The sequence below is a fragment of the Rhea pennata genome, chromosome 1, assembly GCF_028389875.1.
Source record: "Rhea pennata isolate bPtePen1 chromosome 1, bPtePen1.pri, whole genome shotgun sequence".
In the NCBI taxonomy this organism is placed as follows: Eukaryota; Metazoa; Chordata; class Aves; order Rheiformes; family Rheidae; genus Rhea; species Rhea pennata.
Genome location: NC_084663.1, coordinates 123,373,003 through 123,390,721, shown reverse-complemented (window position 1 = coordinate 123,390,721; position 17,719 = coordinate 123,373,003). Strand labels below are relative to the sequence as shown.

The following is a 17,719-nucleotide window of genomic DNA, read 5'->3' as shown; positions in this document are numbered from 1 at the left end:
CACCTGACAAGGTATATTATAATGGAAATTAAAGAGTTAATGCTTTAATATTGCTACAGTACACTCTGCATGAAAAACAGCAGACAAAAAAATAAATGTCAAAAATTCAAACAGAAGAACAGATTAGTGATGGACTGTTCAAGCATACAAAATTACTGTTGGACTAAGACTTCCATCCAGCTTCCACTGAAGACAGCAGAAGGAAAGGAGCCAGAGCAATGGGGAAGGAAGTCAAAATATTTGCCTTCTGAGAAGATAAATTTTGCTGAGATCAGAGAAAAGTGGAATATCACGTCTCTAAACAAATCCTTATACACTTGCCCCTTATAATTCTGATGAGAGTCATATTTTACTGAAAAATGACATCCTACTTAACACCCACCTCCTTCACAAAAAGTAATACAAAAAATTGGAATTATTTTTCATTGAAATACCTGTCTTTCTCCATGAATTTCTTGAAATCTTTTTGGGGAGGCTTAGGAAGCAAACCCAGGCAGGAGCACAGAGAGTCCTCTTCAGAACCAAATCCAGTATATGGTGGAAACTTCTTTTCTGTTTTTAGAGGCAGTCGAGCCTTACAGGGAATGGGGGTGAAATCCGCTATAACAAAGACAGCAAGACTTATTTATTATTGTTCTGATAATGCCATTCCACTACGGATTTTCCCTTCCAATATGAATACTTATTAGCCTGTTTCTGCAACAGAGCATGACTGATCAAAGTCAAACTAGGCCCCTTCAACAGCTACAGGGTAGAAGAAAGGATCCAAAGCAGCCAACAGGATCCAAAGCAACCAACATCAAAATTACTGTCACTTCAAGGGTTTAGAAATTTCATCTATAACCATAAATTTCAACAAAAATCATTAAACAAGACACATGGGCAAAAAGATACATACAGGTTCAAAGTAGGAAAAAAAATATACATCAACCATTCTAAAATAATCTTTCAGTTTTATTCTTTGGGATAACATCATTATGTAAATATCTGGCTTATGAGTTTCCTGCCCTTTAATTTTTGCTAGGGGAAAACAAACACATAAATAAATAAAATTGCATTCATTATATGTCATACATAGAAGAATTTTAAAAGTTTCTGTAAATCTTGATAAGATGTCAATCACTTCAGTCCAAATCCCAGCTATATCTAGAGTTTTGGAAGCTTTCTTTTTACTCTTTTCCCTACCCTCACATCTTTTTTATTCACAGTGCTGAATGGTCTTGATATATCTATATATCCCAGATATACATCAGGAGTTCTCCTATTTCAGTAGGAACATGACCAGTGAGATGACCCTGTGCTCACTTCCAATATGAGTTGCTCCCAAAAGCCCTGCTGCCCTAAGGGCCTTCTTTATTCCTCTGTTGGTGAAAATCTTGCTAGCTCCAGTTGGCCCCTTGTTGCTTCCTTGAATTGCAAGGAAAAATTGATAGGCAGTACTGAAGCAAATTAAGTGATAAATCATAAGATTACAGGATAATTCAGGTTGGATGGGACCTGGGGAGGTCTCTATTCCAATCTCCAACTCATTGCAGGATCAGATCTAGCTGCAATCAGCCTGCTCAGGTCTGTGTCCAGCCTGACCTTGAAAACCTTCAGGGATGAAGCCTACACAGCCTCGCTGGGCAACCTGCTCCAGTGTCCCACTGACCCCATGAGGAAAAGATTTTCCCCATATTCAGCCTGAACCTCTCCTGTTCACATTTATGTTCGTTGTCCCTCGCCCTTCCACCACAAAGCCCTGCACAGAGCCAACCCCTTGTCTCAGTGCCCTCTCCACTGAGGTGGCCCCACTTCTGTCCTCCCCAGGTCAAGTGGCCTCGTGCTCCAGCCTCTCTTCGCTGGGCCACTGCCCTGGCCTCACTGCTTCAGGGCCTCCCATGAACCCACCCTGTGAGTGTCTTTCCCATCCTGCAGGCCTAAAACTGGACATAGCACCCAGGCAAGCTCTAACAAGTGCTGAGCAGAGGGGAACAGTCAACTCCTTGCCTCTTCTGGCTGTGCCCTTGGTCTGGTAAGCAAAAGACACAAGAGCCAAATTGGACAGAAAGATGGATCATGCACCACAGTCCAGAAACCAAGGAGAGGCAAAGCAGGCAGTGGACCTGCCTACCAAAACTGGACTCCACACAAGTCTTTTCTTTCCAAAAACTTAACTTTTCTACCTGGAAATGACATATGAATAATCTACACTGTAGCTTGGGTTTCAGTACAAATAGAGGAGAATGATAGAACTGGTGTCACTTCAAACTTTTTTCTGAATTAGTTTGTTACTGTAATGTTTTAAACATAGGAGTATCAGAAGATCACAGCAGCCTACTCACTTAAAATTTGACTTGTCTATGACAGCAATATGAGATTGAAAAATTTAGAAAGAATTCAGATTTCAGAGTTTCTCTTTAACTTAAAAGAATAATGCAATTTTTTTCAGCTTTACTTCTTATGAGAATATTGTTTTATTGGAAAAGCTAATATTTCCATTTGAATCAGTCAAGAGGGTTTCTGTAAAATCACACAAGTATTTTTTCCAGAAAAACTGCACATGCTCTCTCTATAATTCAGAAGAAGCACAAATCCCAAGTCCACACATGAAAGATCTTTACAGAGTCACAGAATAGGTTGATACGTAAACATTTACCAAAATATTACTTTCTTAGTACTGTCTGCAACAAAATTACCTTCCAAGACATTTTCTCTATGCTATGCTATAACTTGTATGTGTAATTACTGTTACAATAAACACTACATACATAAATGCACATCTATTGAAACAGAAAAAAATAGAGCAGTTATGCACAGGTATTGATGATGTAGGTTGAGTTGGTGTACGGTGTATGTTGAGTTACTACACGACTACTCCTGTATTCGCCAACAGAAAAAGAAATGTGGGTTTCATAATACAGGTTTTCATCAGCAATGAAGAAAATACATTCAAATCAGCAAATACATATTCAAGACAAAAATCTTGATTAACAGTTTTCTTGCACTCCAACAGTGCCACCTAGTGCCTATGTAGCAATTAGACAAAAATAACTGCAGTTTCACTTCACTCTCTTGATTATCAGACATTAACAGGTATTTTTTAAGACGGCAGTAAAACCTGTGATCAAAAGGCCGTACAATCAGCCTCTGAACTTCAGAAGAGTATTCATAAGTCATCATGCAAACCAAATGCATGGCTTTCAATTGCTCTAGAATGCACTTGTCCATTTTTCATTTCTTATATCTCATAACACACAGTCAGCATAGGAAGTAACAGTATATGCTTTCCTGAGTGATTTATAATGTAGGTTGTTGTAATTAAGGTCTTAATGTTATTTACTAATCTTATCATTAACTTTTAATGACACTGTTTGTACATCTGCACGAGTTTTTTTTCTCTCAAATACTAGAGGTTTGTAAAAATGCCTTTTGGCAGGAAAAAAACCTTTTCTCTTTGCACCTTTGTAATTACTATGCCTCCTGCCAAAACAGTTTGGAAAGGGAGAACATTCAGTTGAAATGATAAACTCAAAAGAAAACCTAATGTATTTACACGTGTGTCTCAGTATACACACATAAACACTTACACATAACGCATTCATTAAGAAATGCTGAAGCATTTCCCTTTATATATACTTTAGCACATATGGATGAAAACTATCTTTAAAAATTGAAAGGAAACTACACATTGAGATGACAATTGTGTTAATCCCAGATAGAATGCTAAAAACCCAAGTGTGGAGCAAATGATGTCCAAAAAGCAGTTCAGTGCTTTGGTTCCCATCCTTTCCCCAGTGTAAAATAATCTTGCTTCATCCAGATTCACTAAAAAGAACAATGCAAACATCCAATCTTGTGCAACCTACAGCTTCCATGATTTTAAGGATTATATATTCAGATTCTCTCCTATAAATAAGGAAGCTCTGGAAGAATTTGATATAGAGAAATACAGTTTACTAAATTAGTTAAAAACATATTTCTGCAAGTTTTGAACATCCATCTCAGTGCGTTAGACTGATAACCATGCCTGAGTTCAAAACTCTTTTCATTTTTGCTTTGTCATGCACTGTTAGTGTAGTATCAGACAGACAACTTGCACTTACATGTAAAATACACCTCTTGCAAAGATATGACTGTTTCTTAAGCAAATTACCTCTGTGCATTCTGGAAAAGGAAGCAATACTCTCTTTTATGCTATAACATTTACAGTGGGGTGAATGTAAATTGGAAGTCCTGGATCACAAAATTCTACTTCCATGAAGGACAGTACAGATATTTTCCCCATGGACAGTTTTCCCCCTATTACTGCATCAACTGGTGCCCAGCAGGAGATGAGTTGGTGCTAAGAAATTTATTTCACCTAATATACTAAATGTTTACTACATTCCAGTAACTTTTTCTCATGAAAATAAAGCCCAAGTGAGATTTGAACAAGCACTGTGAAAAGCAAGAAACAAAAATCGACTACAGCCCCAGCCACTTCTCCTTCAGTACACAAACAATTTTAACATATTTCCTCCTCAGTATTGAAAACTAAATTTCACAAAAATAACTTGTTGCCACAGAGGCAGCATTAAACTAGCTTTGATGATGTTTTGTGTGCTTCCAGTTTCAATATCCATTTTAAGATTATGAAGAGATACTCTCTTCGTACAGTGTATCAAGGATAATAGCTAGTTCCTGTCCTATCTTACCTTTCGCCCTCAAAGAGTTGTAATAAAATACTCATATGTCAGAGAAAACACCTTTTTTTTTAGCATTTCAAGGAAGAGGCAAGTGACACATATCCTGGGTTACAGTGATAACCATTTCAAATATCATTACATAGCAAGCAGGCAGGAAAGTCAATCTTCAGAGGCACAGAACAGACACCTCTGAGCACCAAAGCTAAGAACAGGGAAGAGAAATCCCACTAGCCTTGGTCAACATAGGATGCAGATTTAGCTTGGAGGCATGACATTCTTAATATGTAGCTCCCTATATATAAGGGGAGATGCATAAGAAACAGCCAAGAAATGAATATAAAACCAATACGGCCTCATGTTCAACTTTATTTTTAGTGCTGGTCAGTGTCACCATTTTGATAAAAGGTAAAATACGAAAGCAATAACATTATCTTCACAACTTTCAAAAGCAGTATTAAAGAAAATCTAGTCCTGACAAATCTGCAGCTAAAACATGACAATGTTTCTTTTGACTCATAGAAAAAAAACAAAAGCTCCTTTTACACAGTCCCACTTCATGTTTTTCTGGTTACATAAAGAAAAAAGGTCTTCTGTAAATGCACGTAGCCCTTCCCGTACATATTCAGAATGCTCCACTCAGTTTCAGCAACATTTAACGGGGAGGTTGGAGGCCAGAAAGATTCTGATCTTCTGCGAGTTTAGTGAAAATTGGCAGCAGGCGTTAATGCCCCCACTGAGGGAAGAGCAAGAAGAAGTCAGCTGTTCTCCAGCGGCAGCTGCCTGGCCAAAAGCACACATGTATGGGCCAGCCAATGGCCCCGCACACCGCTCTGCCCAGGCAGCAGGTCAGAGAGGGAGCCTGAGAAATGAGGGGGTGGGAAGGCAAGGAGAACATGGGAGGGATCGCAGGGTGCTGTGGAGAGGCGTAACAGACAGAGCAGACAGGCTTGGGAGGTACTGGGACACCAAACAAAAATCAGTAGGAAACCAGATTTTACTGGTTTTGTTCCTTTTGGAACAATCTGTTATTTAAGAAAGGACATTGAATACTCAACTCTGTGCTGAGATACTGTATTTAGTCAAAAGAATGAGTATTAGCATCACATGTCAATATATTCCACATTTCATCTGGATGTCCACAACACCTACATGGCTATTTTGCTCCTTCTCTGCAGCTGCATTAGCAAAACTAGACAGATAATATCACACATTAAGGTATTTTATCTTGCGTTCACAGCACTGCTACACAATAGTAATGTCATTAGCTTCCTACTGAAGGACATTAGCTACAGTTTATCCACCAAAAAAACTCTCCTTTGCTTTTCACAAACAATATAAAAAGCAAACAGACAGAAATAACATTGGAAATACATCAAATATCATAATCATGCATTTCAGGGGAAATCTAAACTTCCCTTAGTTCTCCTAAAGGGCAAATTCCATCAGCAAGCAACTTATGCTGAAACTGCAGGGTCAGATAAATATTGGCTTCTTTAATGGCTTTGGCAGAAGAGTATAACGTGAAGAGGAGTAATGTGAAAACAATAACAAACAAGAGGACTGATGTCATAACGTGCTTAGCACTCTGCCTTGGTATAAGAATTCATTTATCCACATGCTTACTCTTACTCAAGTAAACGGTCTCCCTGGATTCAAACTTCAATTAAACATGTTTCAGTGTTTAATTGGATCGGGGCAGAATGCTGGGCACTTTGTGTGACTCTAACAAAATTGGTAACTCTAACAATAAAAGGCAAAGTCTTTCTCCCTGAAAGCCTGAACTGCTTCTAAAACAAAAACTATCTTGATTCTACTTATAGTCCCTTCTAACTAAAAGGTCATATCTACTTTTTTTTTTTTTTTTTTTTTTTTTTTTTTTTTTATCCTGGTAGGGAAAACAAGCAAAAATTTTACAGCATATCCAAATCATCTTCTAGCTCTAAGAATGCGTATAGTCTGTGTGAACAAGACAAGCTGCATCAAGATGGGTGCTTTTTGTTAGCCAGTCTCTGCCACCCTATACCCTTAAAGTTGTGTGCAAAGTAGTCAGTTCTGTAGAGATCTCAGAGTGCATTTTTGTATGCTATGTGTTAAGGGGATGGATAAACTAGAGAAAGCACTGAAAAAAAAATAGAAAAATGATTACAGACATAAAATAATGGACTACGGAGAAATAGTAAAAGAATTCGGTTGCGTAGCAGAAAAGCGCCTAAAAGGGAGGGAGGGTGGTAAGAAGAGGTATTGGAATAGTGTTCAAATACGTACAATGTTACTGTATGAGGATACTAATAGTTGCTCTCCTTGTCCAAAAAAGGGTAAGACAAAGAAATTACTCTCTCAGTTCCTACAGCACAGCTTCAGGGTTGCTATTAAGAAGTATTTCCTAACCATAACATTAGGACAAGATATGTCAGGAGGCAGAGGAATCTGCTCTGTTGAAGGATGCCTCTGTTGGAGGCTATTCAAGCATCAGTCAGAGACAGCTATGAATACACTATCCTGCCTCAGAACAAAAGGAATGGACTAAAGCATCTCCTGTGGTCCCAATTTTCTGTAGCTCTACACAACAGCAAGCCATTCTGACTTCTCCTAACTTGCTAAGCACCTAACTTTAATAACCAGAGGCATAACCAATAATTATTGAGCCAGCGTTATGGCAGCGGAAGAGCCTTTGCATTTGTGTCACACTTGGTTTCATTGCTTGGTTGATACAGAATGGTCATCTGTGTTTCATTTATCACTCTGCTGCGAGTAAGAAATCACCATTCACTGTTCTGGGATATTTTGCTCAGACAGAGGATATTGCTGCCAAATAGAGGCAGCAGTCTTGGCTGAAAAAAAAAATTTGAGGGAAAAACTCCCTGTTCTACATCTCTGGAGTTAAATTTATTATTATAGATAACACTATGGTTTTTGAATATGGCTTTCTCATACACCAGTTAATATAAGAAGAAAACCTCCAATGGAGCAAACAGGCTTTGATCCAAACACTGTATTCTATCTGATCACAAGTCAAGTTGAAAGAAATAATCTACCCAGGTATTTTGTTTCACAATGTCAGAGAAAGGCCATAGCAGGATTCTTTCGATCACTTTGAACAGGCAGACACTTAGCTGTATTTACAGAATGAATAAACTGACAGAAATTAACTGAGCCATTTTTGCAGGAAAAGGTGCACAACAGAACCATTAGCAAGTTTGATTGAGGTAATTCACAGACACATAAATGAAAGTTCCTATTGTTATACATTTCCAAAATGCTTTTCCATTATGGACATAGTTGCTAAATGTGTCCAGAATTCAATGCTGAACCTCACAGGATAAATACTCTAATGGCCCAGAATACACAAAACTACCTAAAAAGTAGTAATGTGACAGACTATCATTCTTGTGTCAGAAAATTATATTATGTAAGGATTCTGACATCTATATAAGATTGAACATAGCATAATGAGGAATAGTTTGAGCCCATTTTACTTACCCATTCACTACATACTCTTTATTATTCTCTGACTACAAACATGGATATTGGAATGGGAGGGGGAAAGAGAGGAGAAGAAATGTCAGCCTATCCATATAACTATTTTGTCATTCAATTTTTAAAATTGAGGCAGTGAGAGACAGAACATGTACATTATGTATTGGTTTGATGAAGTAACACAGAAGAAAACCCTTTTGGATCACCTGCAAAATTACTCCTTTGCTGTTAACAGCCTACAACAGACTATTACTGCTAAAGGCTTTAACGAACATGTTTTATTAGTAATAAAATTTGAAGACAGTTCTGTCAAAATTACAAGTATAAAAAGGCTCATAAGGAAATTATAATTATCACTACTTACTGATTCCATACTTTGTCCTGTAATACTCTTTAGTAAATTCATCACAGTCACAAAGTACTATCTTCCTTCCCCAAACATTAATTACTGCCCCTAATGTCAGGTCACAGTCTTTGTAAAATTCTTGGTGCACTGCTCCTGTCTAATAAAAGTGAGAACATTTACAAAGCAGTTTCATAAATCTCATAATCACATACAATCTTTCTTAAAATCTGTGTCATTTAATGCGCGTGTTTTAAAATATAACCATCATATTCCACTTGCAAGTATTTTCACCCCATGCTAAGCTACCTCACTTTCACAAACATGGTATGTTAAATTTCAGTAGGGCTGGTCTGAACTATTCTCCAGAGGCAACACAATTTTATAAATAACTCTCTTTGTTGTAGAAGATAACAAATACAGAAATTACAGAAACAACTATAAGGACATTCAACAGCTGGAGGTATTCAATAATATCTGACCTTACGATTGTCCAGAATGTAGCGGCCTTTGTTTCCTACTAACTCTCCAAACACATTGAGAACAGTGCGATTGGTGATTGTGCCTGGCTGATACAGCCCAGCTGGAGCATACTGCAAGAAAAGAGATTAGCTATTAAGAAATACAGTTAACAATGAAGAAAGAGATCTCAGTTACCTTACAGACTTCTTTACAGCAGTTGGTTTTTATAGATTGAACTTTATTACAGTGTTTTCTTGGAAGAATTTTTAGTAAACTCTAAGGTATATTTATGCTACTGAACCTAAAAGCCAGTATGCATATCAAAAGATACATTCAGAATTTTATTGTGTATCCAAGAAAAAAGTCCCCCTAGAAGCAAATTTCTTAGAAATATAAATATTAACACATCAAAGCAGTACATGCCTGTTAACATCTGCTCTAAAGACTACTATTTTGATTGGTAATAATCATATAAATGTGTAAAAGAACTACTCAGGATTGGAGTCCTACTGTGCTGGATCCAGTACAAATACAGAGGATTCAGTTCAGCATGGTTGTACTGGGAGGGGAATTCCTGTTTCTGTTATGAGTTTCAAAATTACCATAGTAATTTATTGCAGTAATATCAACATCTTAATATACAAAAACATTATAATTTTTTAAATGGTGAACTGGTGATGCAGGATAACTGAAGTGTGTTACTTTTACACCTCAACTTGTGGCTGGTCTCTTCTGATGCTCCTTACATAATTTCCACTGAAATCAGAGGAAGAAGCAAGCCCTTAAAACTGCAACATGCACTGCACAGGTAGAAGGGGTCTGTCAGTATAACGTCACTCCTAAATCAGCATCTTGGAAAGTAGGATGCATAATGTGAAAATAGCATATATTTTGCTGCTGGGTATTAACTGTGAAATTTCATGTACATCTATAGCATCACCAATAAACTACCAGTATTAGAAAGAAAAGAGGGGAAAAGATTCTCCAGAGTTTTACTCTAGTTGTGGGTTGATGTTATTTCTATTAATTGAAGTGATAGATACTGAAGTGATAGATAGTTTGATACTGAAGTATATCCAACTCGTTGATTTTATAATTACAATAGGTTACAGAAGACTTAAATTCCTCAAAGATTTCTCTGAGGTGAGCCATCTCTAACAACCATGTGATTAATACGAAACAAAGTCCGTTAATGGATTCTCATTCTTTTTAGCTAGCTTTGCATGAGGTCCCAAATCTAGGAATTCGAATTTAAGAAATTACTGTAGATTTTTCTCAAAGAAATAATGTTATTGAACTTGACTTGTTTCAAATAAATAATGTTACTGAACTTGGAATTTTCCAGAGGACTCAAAAAGTAGTCCATGGGCCAAATCTGCATTCTCCTCAATTTCATATTAATTTACATCCCAATATTAATGAACTCCTGTGAACTTTCATTACCACACAGAGATTTAGTTATACATTCCATTAATACTTTAATATGGGAGAAAGGAAATTGTACAATATCTTTCTACTCAAATTCCTTCTCCTTTTACTTTAAGCATGATACGTCCATCCTTTATTTCTTCTATCACTTACAGTTATTACATAAATATGTATGCAAAAACTAAATCATATAATTATGATTAATGCTTGGATAATACTTTCTAAATATCATTACAATTCTAATACAGGATATTCTAAAAAGGTCATTTAATGTTTGTTAACCAGCATAAGAATTCAAAATAAGCTGAAATTCTCATTCTTCACCTTTGGTAGCTTATTTCTTCTAAGAAAAAGTGGAACTGCATCCCGGCCTGAGTTTACTGGTATCATTTCTTTTATTTCAATAGTATCATCAGACAAATAATAGTGCAAGACAAGCTCTCGTGGGTCATGAAACATAGATTCTGGGTCATCCCACACACAGAAAAAACGTAAAACATGGCCATCATACTCCAGAAATTGTCTCAAAGTGTCTAAGCGTTCATAAGGGCGTAACGGCTTCATATTATCCATGATCTGCAGATAAAGAAGAAATTAAGAAAAAAAAATGTAATGACTAGCTCTTAAAGAGATGATACCAAACCGCATGGTACAATCAAATATTAGAACATACTTTTAGGAGTTTCAAATAATATCACACAATTACAATACATCAAACATTATATTCATGTCATTACCAAAGAACTATCCGTGGGGTTGCTGTGCTGTCAGAAAATATCTGAAAACAGTTTTGGATTGTTTTTGATCCTTGTTTTTCTTGCATAAGGCCCTTCAGATCAAGAAATCATTAAAATATTTACAATATGGCTCACATTTTCAAAAAATTGCCCATGGTGTTCTGATGCCTACAATTCCAAATAATATTGCCCTTCCTGATTTCCTTGAAAATTATTTATATAAATACTGTGAAAAAATGAGTTAATTTCTTTTCTTTTTCTTTGGTGTTTTCTTTCTTTTAACTTTAGAACACAGCTAAATAATTTTTGATTCACCTCACAAAGTTGGGGGGTACTGGGTATGTATGTTCTGCCCTCGATATACACCCATAGCTCTGGAAAAGAATAGCAGATCTCCAATTAAAGATGTAATGTCTGAAAAGATGCTGTCCTCAGTCACAGTAGCTACAAAATCAGTGGCACTGAATTAAACTTGATCCCAGAATGATGATCCATTCCCAGGAGTGCATTTACATACTGTTAGTTCTAATCACACACATAAATATCGTCCTAGACTGGGTGTTTCTAAACTAAGTCAAAATCCATCATGTCTGAAGTGGATTAACAGGGTCAGATTTTTAACCTACAAAATTATATGCCATTTCTACTAAAGGAGAATGGTTACAGACATCAATGAGGCAATGGAAGATGAGCTATCTGAACAGAAAGAACTGTTGATTGATGTATCCTCTGACCTTAAAAATCTGAGCGGGAGAAAGACCCATTCTTTCAGTACATCAAATCTGAAAATGGGGAGAGCAGAACAGTGTTTTGCCTGACAATGTCCCTGTTGATCTGCAGCACTATTTCAGGCATCACCATGTCCACATGCTAAAACTCCAGTATTTACAATAACAGTAGTAGCTATCTTCTTTCCTGAGCCTTAAAGATGGAATGAGCAAGCAAATAGAGCTACAGCACTAGATAACATCATTATCTATGGGATATCATCTCCCAACAATACAGAAATTTGAATCTAAAGCTCTTGTTACATTTTTAATTGGTCACATTATTCATCTCAACATATTCCTTCTTTTCCTTGTATCATCATCTTCTGGTCATCTGCATAATTAAGAATCTCATGCAAAGATTTAATTTTGCTCCAAGTAGTCCAGAAGAAACCACACTTAACAAATCAAAATTTACCCTCCACAAATCAGTCACAGGAATGTGAGAGCATAAAGCAGCCAGAATTTGCTATATAACCATTCAATAATTTCCCAACAACTGACTGAGAATGTTAAGACACAGGTTTCATTCATCTTTAGTCTTTGGATGCTTATATTTGTCAAACCTCTCTTTTCCCCCTTCCACTTTCTTCAGACACACACACACACACAATATTTTAATATTTTTCTCATTGTTTTTAAACTGTTGTTTTTAAAATATTTTTAACAAAAATCATGTTTAAGCAGGTTATACATTGGTCTACCAAATAATGTTTACAAATGAATGTAGTTTATCTGTAGATATCATATAATTCATAAAAATCCACAACAGTGTCACATCTAGTCGATTCTGCTGGTTAAAGTTTGAGGAAATAGGCAGAGAGCACAACATTGATGTTAATAAATCTGATTCATTGTATAATAAAAATATATAAAAATAACTCATCTTATGTCCATGGTAAATGTAACATTGTTTAGCTACTATACACACAACTTGAGAACAATTTTAATGCTGTGATATTATTCCTTTTTTAAAAAAAAAAAAACAACTACAAATAAGCTTTAGCAGTTTTATCAAACTAACACACACACAAGACTTCTATTTCTATCAATTTTTTTTTGTTCTGCTTCAAAAGGTGTGTGAACACATCAGCAGGAAAACAGTTATGCTTGGGACTTTGTTACATTTGTACAATGAGCCATACTACATAAAAAGCAAATTTTCTCTTGTAATTCATTACATTGAAATAGCCACACATACTTTCTGTTTGCTATAAGAGAAATACATCATATAATATACATCACTTCATGCAATGACACTTTCATTAAAATCAATTTTTCAATATTACTGCCTCATCTGACCTTTTGCCGCTCTTTGGTGTATGGGTCATCCGGACGACACGCTGGAGGATTTAATCTAACTCCCATCTTCCTCAGGAAATTTTTTGTGAACTGGTCACAATCTATAATTCTGTATCTTCGGGCACACAGGATTACTTCTATGTTGATGTTGAAATGATCTACAGTATAGAACTGATCTTCATTAGGAGGTGGAAGTGGAACCCGATGACGTCGAACAATTGTTCCTGTGTGAGAATTATAATGAATCCACAGAGGGAACATCCTTTGCACTGACGATCACAGCCTTACCGATTTCCTATGCTGAGGGCAAGGGAAAGGGCAAGGGGAATATTTCCTTCAGTAAAGGAACCATTAGATAATGCAATCCTTTTTCACTAGCAACAATACACTGAGCATCTTCTAGAACCTCCCAAATCATTGCCGAATACAAAGTTCAAGTACTTCAGCATTAAGAGAAATCCTTGCCACCTTTACTGAAAAGCAACAGCAGTCTAAGTATCATTTATTTTCTGAAAATAAAACAAAAGGCTGTGCAAAAAAAATAGCAGAAATTCTATGGCAATGATGGTCCAAATTATAAATTTCTTAGACGGTTATGGGAGGAGCTGACAAGATTTATCTACAAGGTGAGAAAAAACACACATAAACAAGATTAAAAAAAATGCCCTATCATGGTAAAAAAGCCTGACCTATCAAGGATAGAGGCAGCGGTGTTCAACTGAGCTTCCTGAAGGAGTAAGTTGAAAGTAGAGACATCTGAGATGAGTAGGGTTGATTGCACTCCAGCAGAAAACAGTAAAATATTGATCTGTCCCAAAATATGGAGCCAAGAACTCATAACCCAAACTAAAAAAAAAAAAAAGAAAAAAAAAGAAAGAAAAAAACCCACCAAAAATATACAACAAACACCATCCAAAAGAAAAAAAAAAAAAAAAAAAAAAAAAAAAAAAAAAAAACAAGCAGAGACTTTAACCTAGTTAAAGTTAGTACACACTTAAGTTTTTCTTCCTTATAATCCTTAAATGAAAGGACTGTTATTCTAGGAGCAATGTCTTTGTTTATATTCACCACATTAAAAGAGAAGAAATCTGCTATTGGTCTATCAACTGAAAACACACACATATGTTGCTGAATTGGTTATGCTTTATAAGTATTTTCTTCAATAAGTATGTCTTCAATCTCAGCATCTTTGCTAAGCTTACCAACTCAGACACCTCTGTATCAACCCTTTCATAACGAGAGTACCCACTGGCTAAGGCCAGACAGAAACCCCCAACTCATACTACAATAATAATTCCTTGCCACTAGAAGTTCCTAACAACTTTAAAATTACAGTAATTATAAAAGGTCCAACTTTAAAACTACTACAGTAAACATACAAAAAATCCAAAATTAAAAACAGTTCCAATACCAACTTATTCCTATAATAATAGTTTATATAGATACAGTTATCTGAATGAATATTGATGATTCTCCAGCATTGCTATTTTGTTGGGGGGAGGGAGGAATGGAATGAAGAGGAGCAGAGGAGGAAGGAGGAAGAAAGATATTCCTGTATATTTTTGTTTGGTGTTTGAATGGGCATATTTCTGAGTTAGTCCATGGAAATTCTTTATAGTTCACTTCACTCCCCTAGGGACTAATCTGTATGAAATACATTCCATTACTACATTATCAGAGTTGTTTGTTAAACTCCTGTGATGAAAACATGCCCTTAATTTTTCAGGGGAATAAACCAACAAAGCATATTTGCTTTCCATTCCAAACCTGTTCAGCTCCCTGATGTTTCACAGGTATCACATCTAATATTTTGGTCACTCCCTGTAAAATAAACTTGAACTTCTGCGTGTTAAATATACACATGTTTAGGATGCATCCTCACAGAAATACTGTAGGTAGAAAATATGGTAATTAGCACATTTTAATATGATGCAAGACTATATAGCACTACCATGAACAAGAACATATCATTTTCAAATTGTGTTAACTGGTTTTGACTAACCATTGGGTCACTCCTGCAAATATGAACAGATAAGGTGCTGTATTGGAACCACCTGCCATGTAAACAGATACTTTGTTGAATGATTGTGTTAGTTAAGATATAATAGCTAACAATAATTTTCTAATATGAGGTGTTTTCTGAGGGTATATTCACCTCAGAACTGATGAATAAGCCTTTGGCTAATTTTTGATATCATTTCACAAAGTACAATACATGACTCCATTTTGTTCTGAGGGGATAAACATTTCTTTCTTAATGGAAAATATCTTGTACAGATAACATCAAGCCCAGTAGTTCTTTGCTTTTATTAGGAATGTACTTGATTTACACATGCAGAGGATACATTTTATATTGTTGAATTTGAAATTTAATAAAATTTGATCAGCTGAGGTTAGGTTGTAGCTTTTTTTTTTTTTTTTTTTTTAATTGCCCTTTCTTCTAGAAAGTAATTAAACTTCTACTTCTAGAAATTTGCCAGAAGTTGTCAGATGGAGACCTGTCAATGTACAACAATCAAGTTGCTCAGGATGGATGGCTATTCTGATGCTTCTTTTTGATTATGGGGATGTCAGTTTATTGAGCATGGTATCCTGCTGCACTACCAATAATTATTTCAAAAATATGCATCTAGTCAGGCAAAAGATCTCCTTTATTGTGCCCTTGTAAAGGCAATATTGCTGCCCTCTGACAGTGGTGCTGACATCAGTAAGTTCCCTCTCCACCCTTTGCAGGACATCATCTCTTCTCCCAGAGCTGCTGATTTGGGGACAAGTCCAGTGGCATCTTAAGGAGTCTTTTATAGTAGTGAAGGACTCTTGATCATGAGGCTGCTCACGAAGCAGGGCAGCAAATGATTTGGTGTCTGTGGCTACATTGTTCTGCAGAAGAAATACAGTGTGTCAGCAATTGCCTCAGCACAATTTACCTATTACCTTTGCACTACAGAGAAAATGTGAGGAATGGGTAACACTTGGATTTGGTTCGCTCCCTGTCTACTTGTACAGAAAAGAGGAGAAGCAACCGTTACTAATCCTGCGATGTAAAAAGTTCACCCGAAGAAACAAGACTTCTTACATTCACTTGTTCACCCATGTGAGTATGTAGCAAGGCCATGATTTGGCCATCCTTAAATATGGCAAAATCCCAGTTATCCCAAGGTCTCAGGGGAGGTCTTCTAAGATAATCAGTTATATTGGAGGAGCTGACTGCAAGTTCACTTTCCTGATCGTACTTTTCTCTTCAGCCAGCCGGCCTTGGGAACCCAGCCAGCAGGCAGCTCCACTCTCTTTTTCAGCCACCTGACCTTGAGGAAACCAGCCAGCTGCTCCACTGTGCTCTGGATTGCAAGGCCTGGACTGCACTGGAAGATACAGTTAACCCCATGGGGCATAAATGACCTTTTGATAAGACAAAATCTGCCAGCCACAGTCTTGTTAACTGGGAATAAGAATTAGAGAACTCTTGCACCACCGTATCTAGCCTGGCTCTCTATGGGGAGAGTTTCTTTTTATATGGGGAGAGTAATTAGCATTCTGGCTCTGAAAGAACATAGGTGGAGTTTGTTATGTGGTTGATTTTACTGTCCTTCTCTTCACTCTGTACTCCCTTATCTTTAATTAGTTCTTATGCACTTTGATTGTACTGGTATTTTTAGCTTTGATTCAGGTTTCTCAGAAGTTCAGGTCAGCCTCTGCATTCCTTTGTGTTTTGCACTGAATTTCTGTTTAGATAGATTTCTTCTAATACTTCTAATTTTTTCCAAAGTTAAAGCTATAGAAATGCAGTTTCCAAAATTAAATATAGTTTAAATTTCAGTTATTTAGTAGAAGCCTTATCTGTCCAAATTCATGTCCAAGTACAGCAGCCAATTCTATAAACCATTTGCTTTTCAAGTCACTGAAACACATTTCCCACAGATCATTTATTTTGTCACTCTGAGATTCTGAGTACTGGTAAAAGTACTTTTTCTGGCTTTTTTTCCTTTTAAACCAGTTTGTTTTAGTTTTGTAAGCTCATAACTGAAGTTACAAAGCCTTCTCTGCCAGCTGTTCTTCACCAAGGCTTCCTGCAGTCTGAAAGCCTCTGCAAGACTTTCTCTGCAAAACCACAAAGTACAGTGGGAAACTGCTACACTTCACTGATCCGACCATGCTCCCGGACACCCATTCAGGTGATCAAGCTCTCATCTGTGAGGAATAGCAAAAGCACTGATAATCCAGTGACCCCAATGGATTAGCCAATCAAGCTCAAACCATGGCCTTTGACTTACCCTACCAGTGCTGTACCTACTCTTCAGGACGGCTCCTGAGAACACCCATTTCAGCTATCTCTTTTACATCTTTTACATCTGGGTAGCAGGAACATACAAATAAGGGTCATTACCACCTTTTACCTTCAACAAATCAGTTCCAAAACTTGCCTAGTTAGCGGTGGCAGGAAAGGGGTTGTGTAAAAGAGGAGCAACAAAAAATAGTGCTGGAAAAAGAGCTAACTCTCCAACTGTCCCTGCAGGCTGGGGCTGTCCTGCTCCTGAC

The 17,719-nt window shown here is 36.7% G+C and overlaps 1 protein-coding gene across 1 annotated transcript in view; it reads right to left on the bottom strand.

Annotated features, from left to right (window-relative positions):
• EFHC2 (EF-hand domain containing 2) overlaps positions 1-17,719 on the bottom strand; it is a 64,756-nt gene that overhangs the window by 27,447 nt on the left and 19,590 nt on the right. Inside the window, exons 4-8 of the mRNA XM_062573892.1 lie at positions 13,184-13,407; positions 10,702-10,953; positions 8,970-9,080; positions 8,509-8,647; positions 435-600 (exon numbers count right to left, since the gene is read on the bottom strand). Of these exons, the coding sequence (XP_062429876.1) occupies positions 435-600; positions 8,509-8,647; positions 8,970-9,080; positions 10,702-10,953; positions 13,184-13,407 (892 nt within the window). The remainder of the gene's footprint in view (positions 1-434; positions 601-8,508; positions 8,648-8,969; positions 9,081-10,701; positions 10,954-13,183; positions 13,408-17,719) is intronic.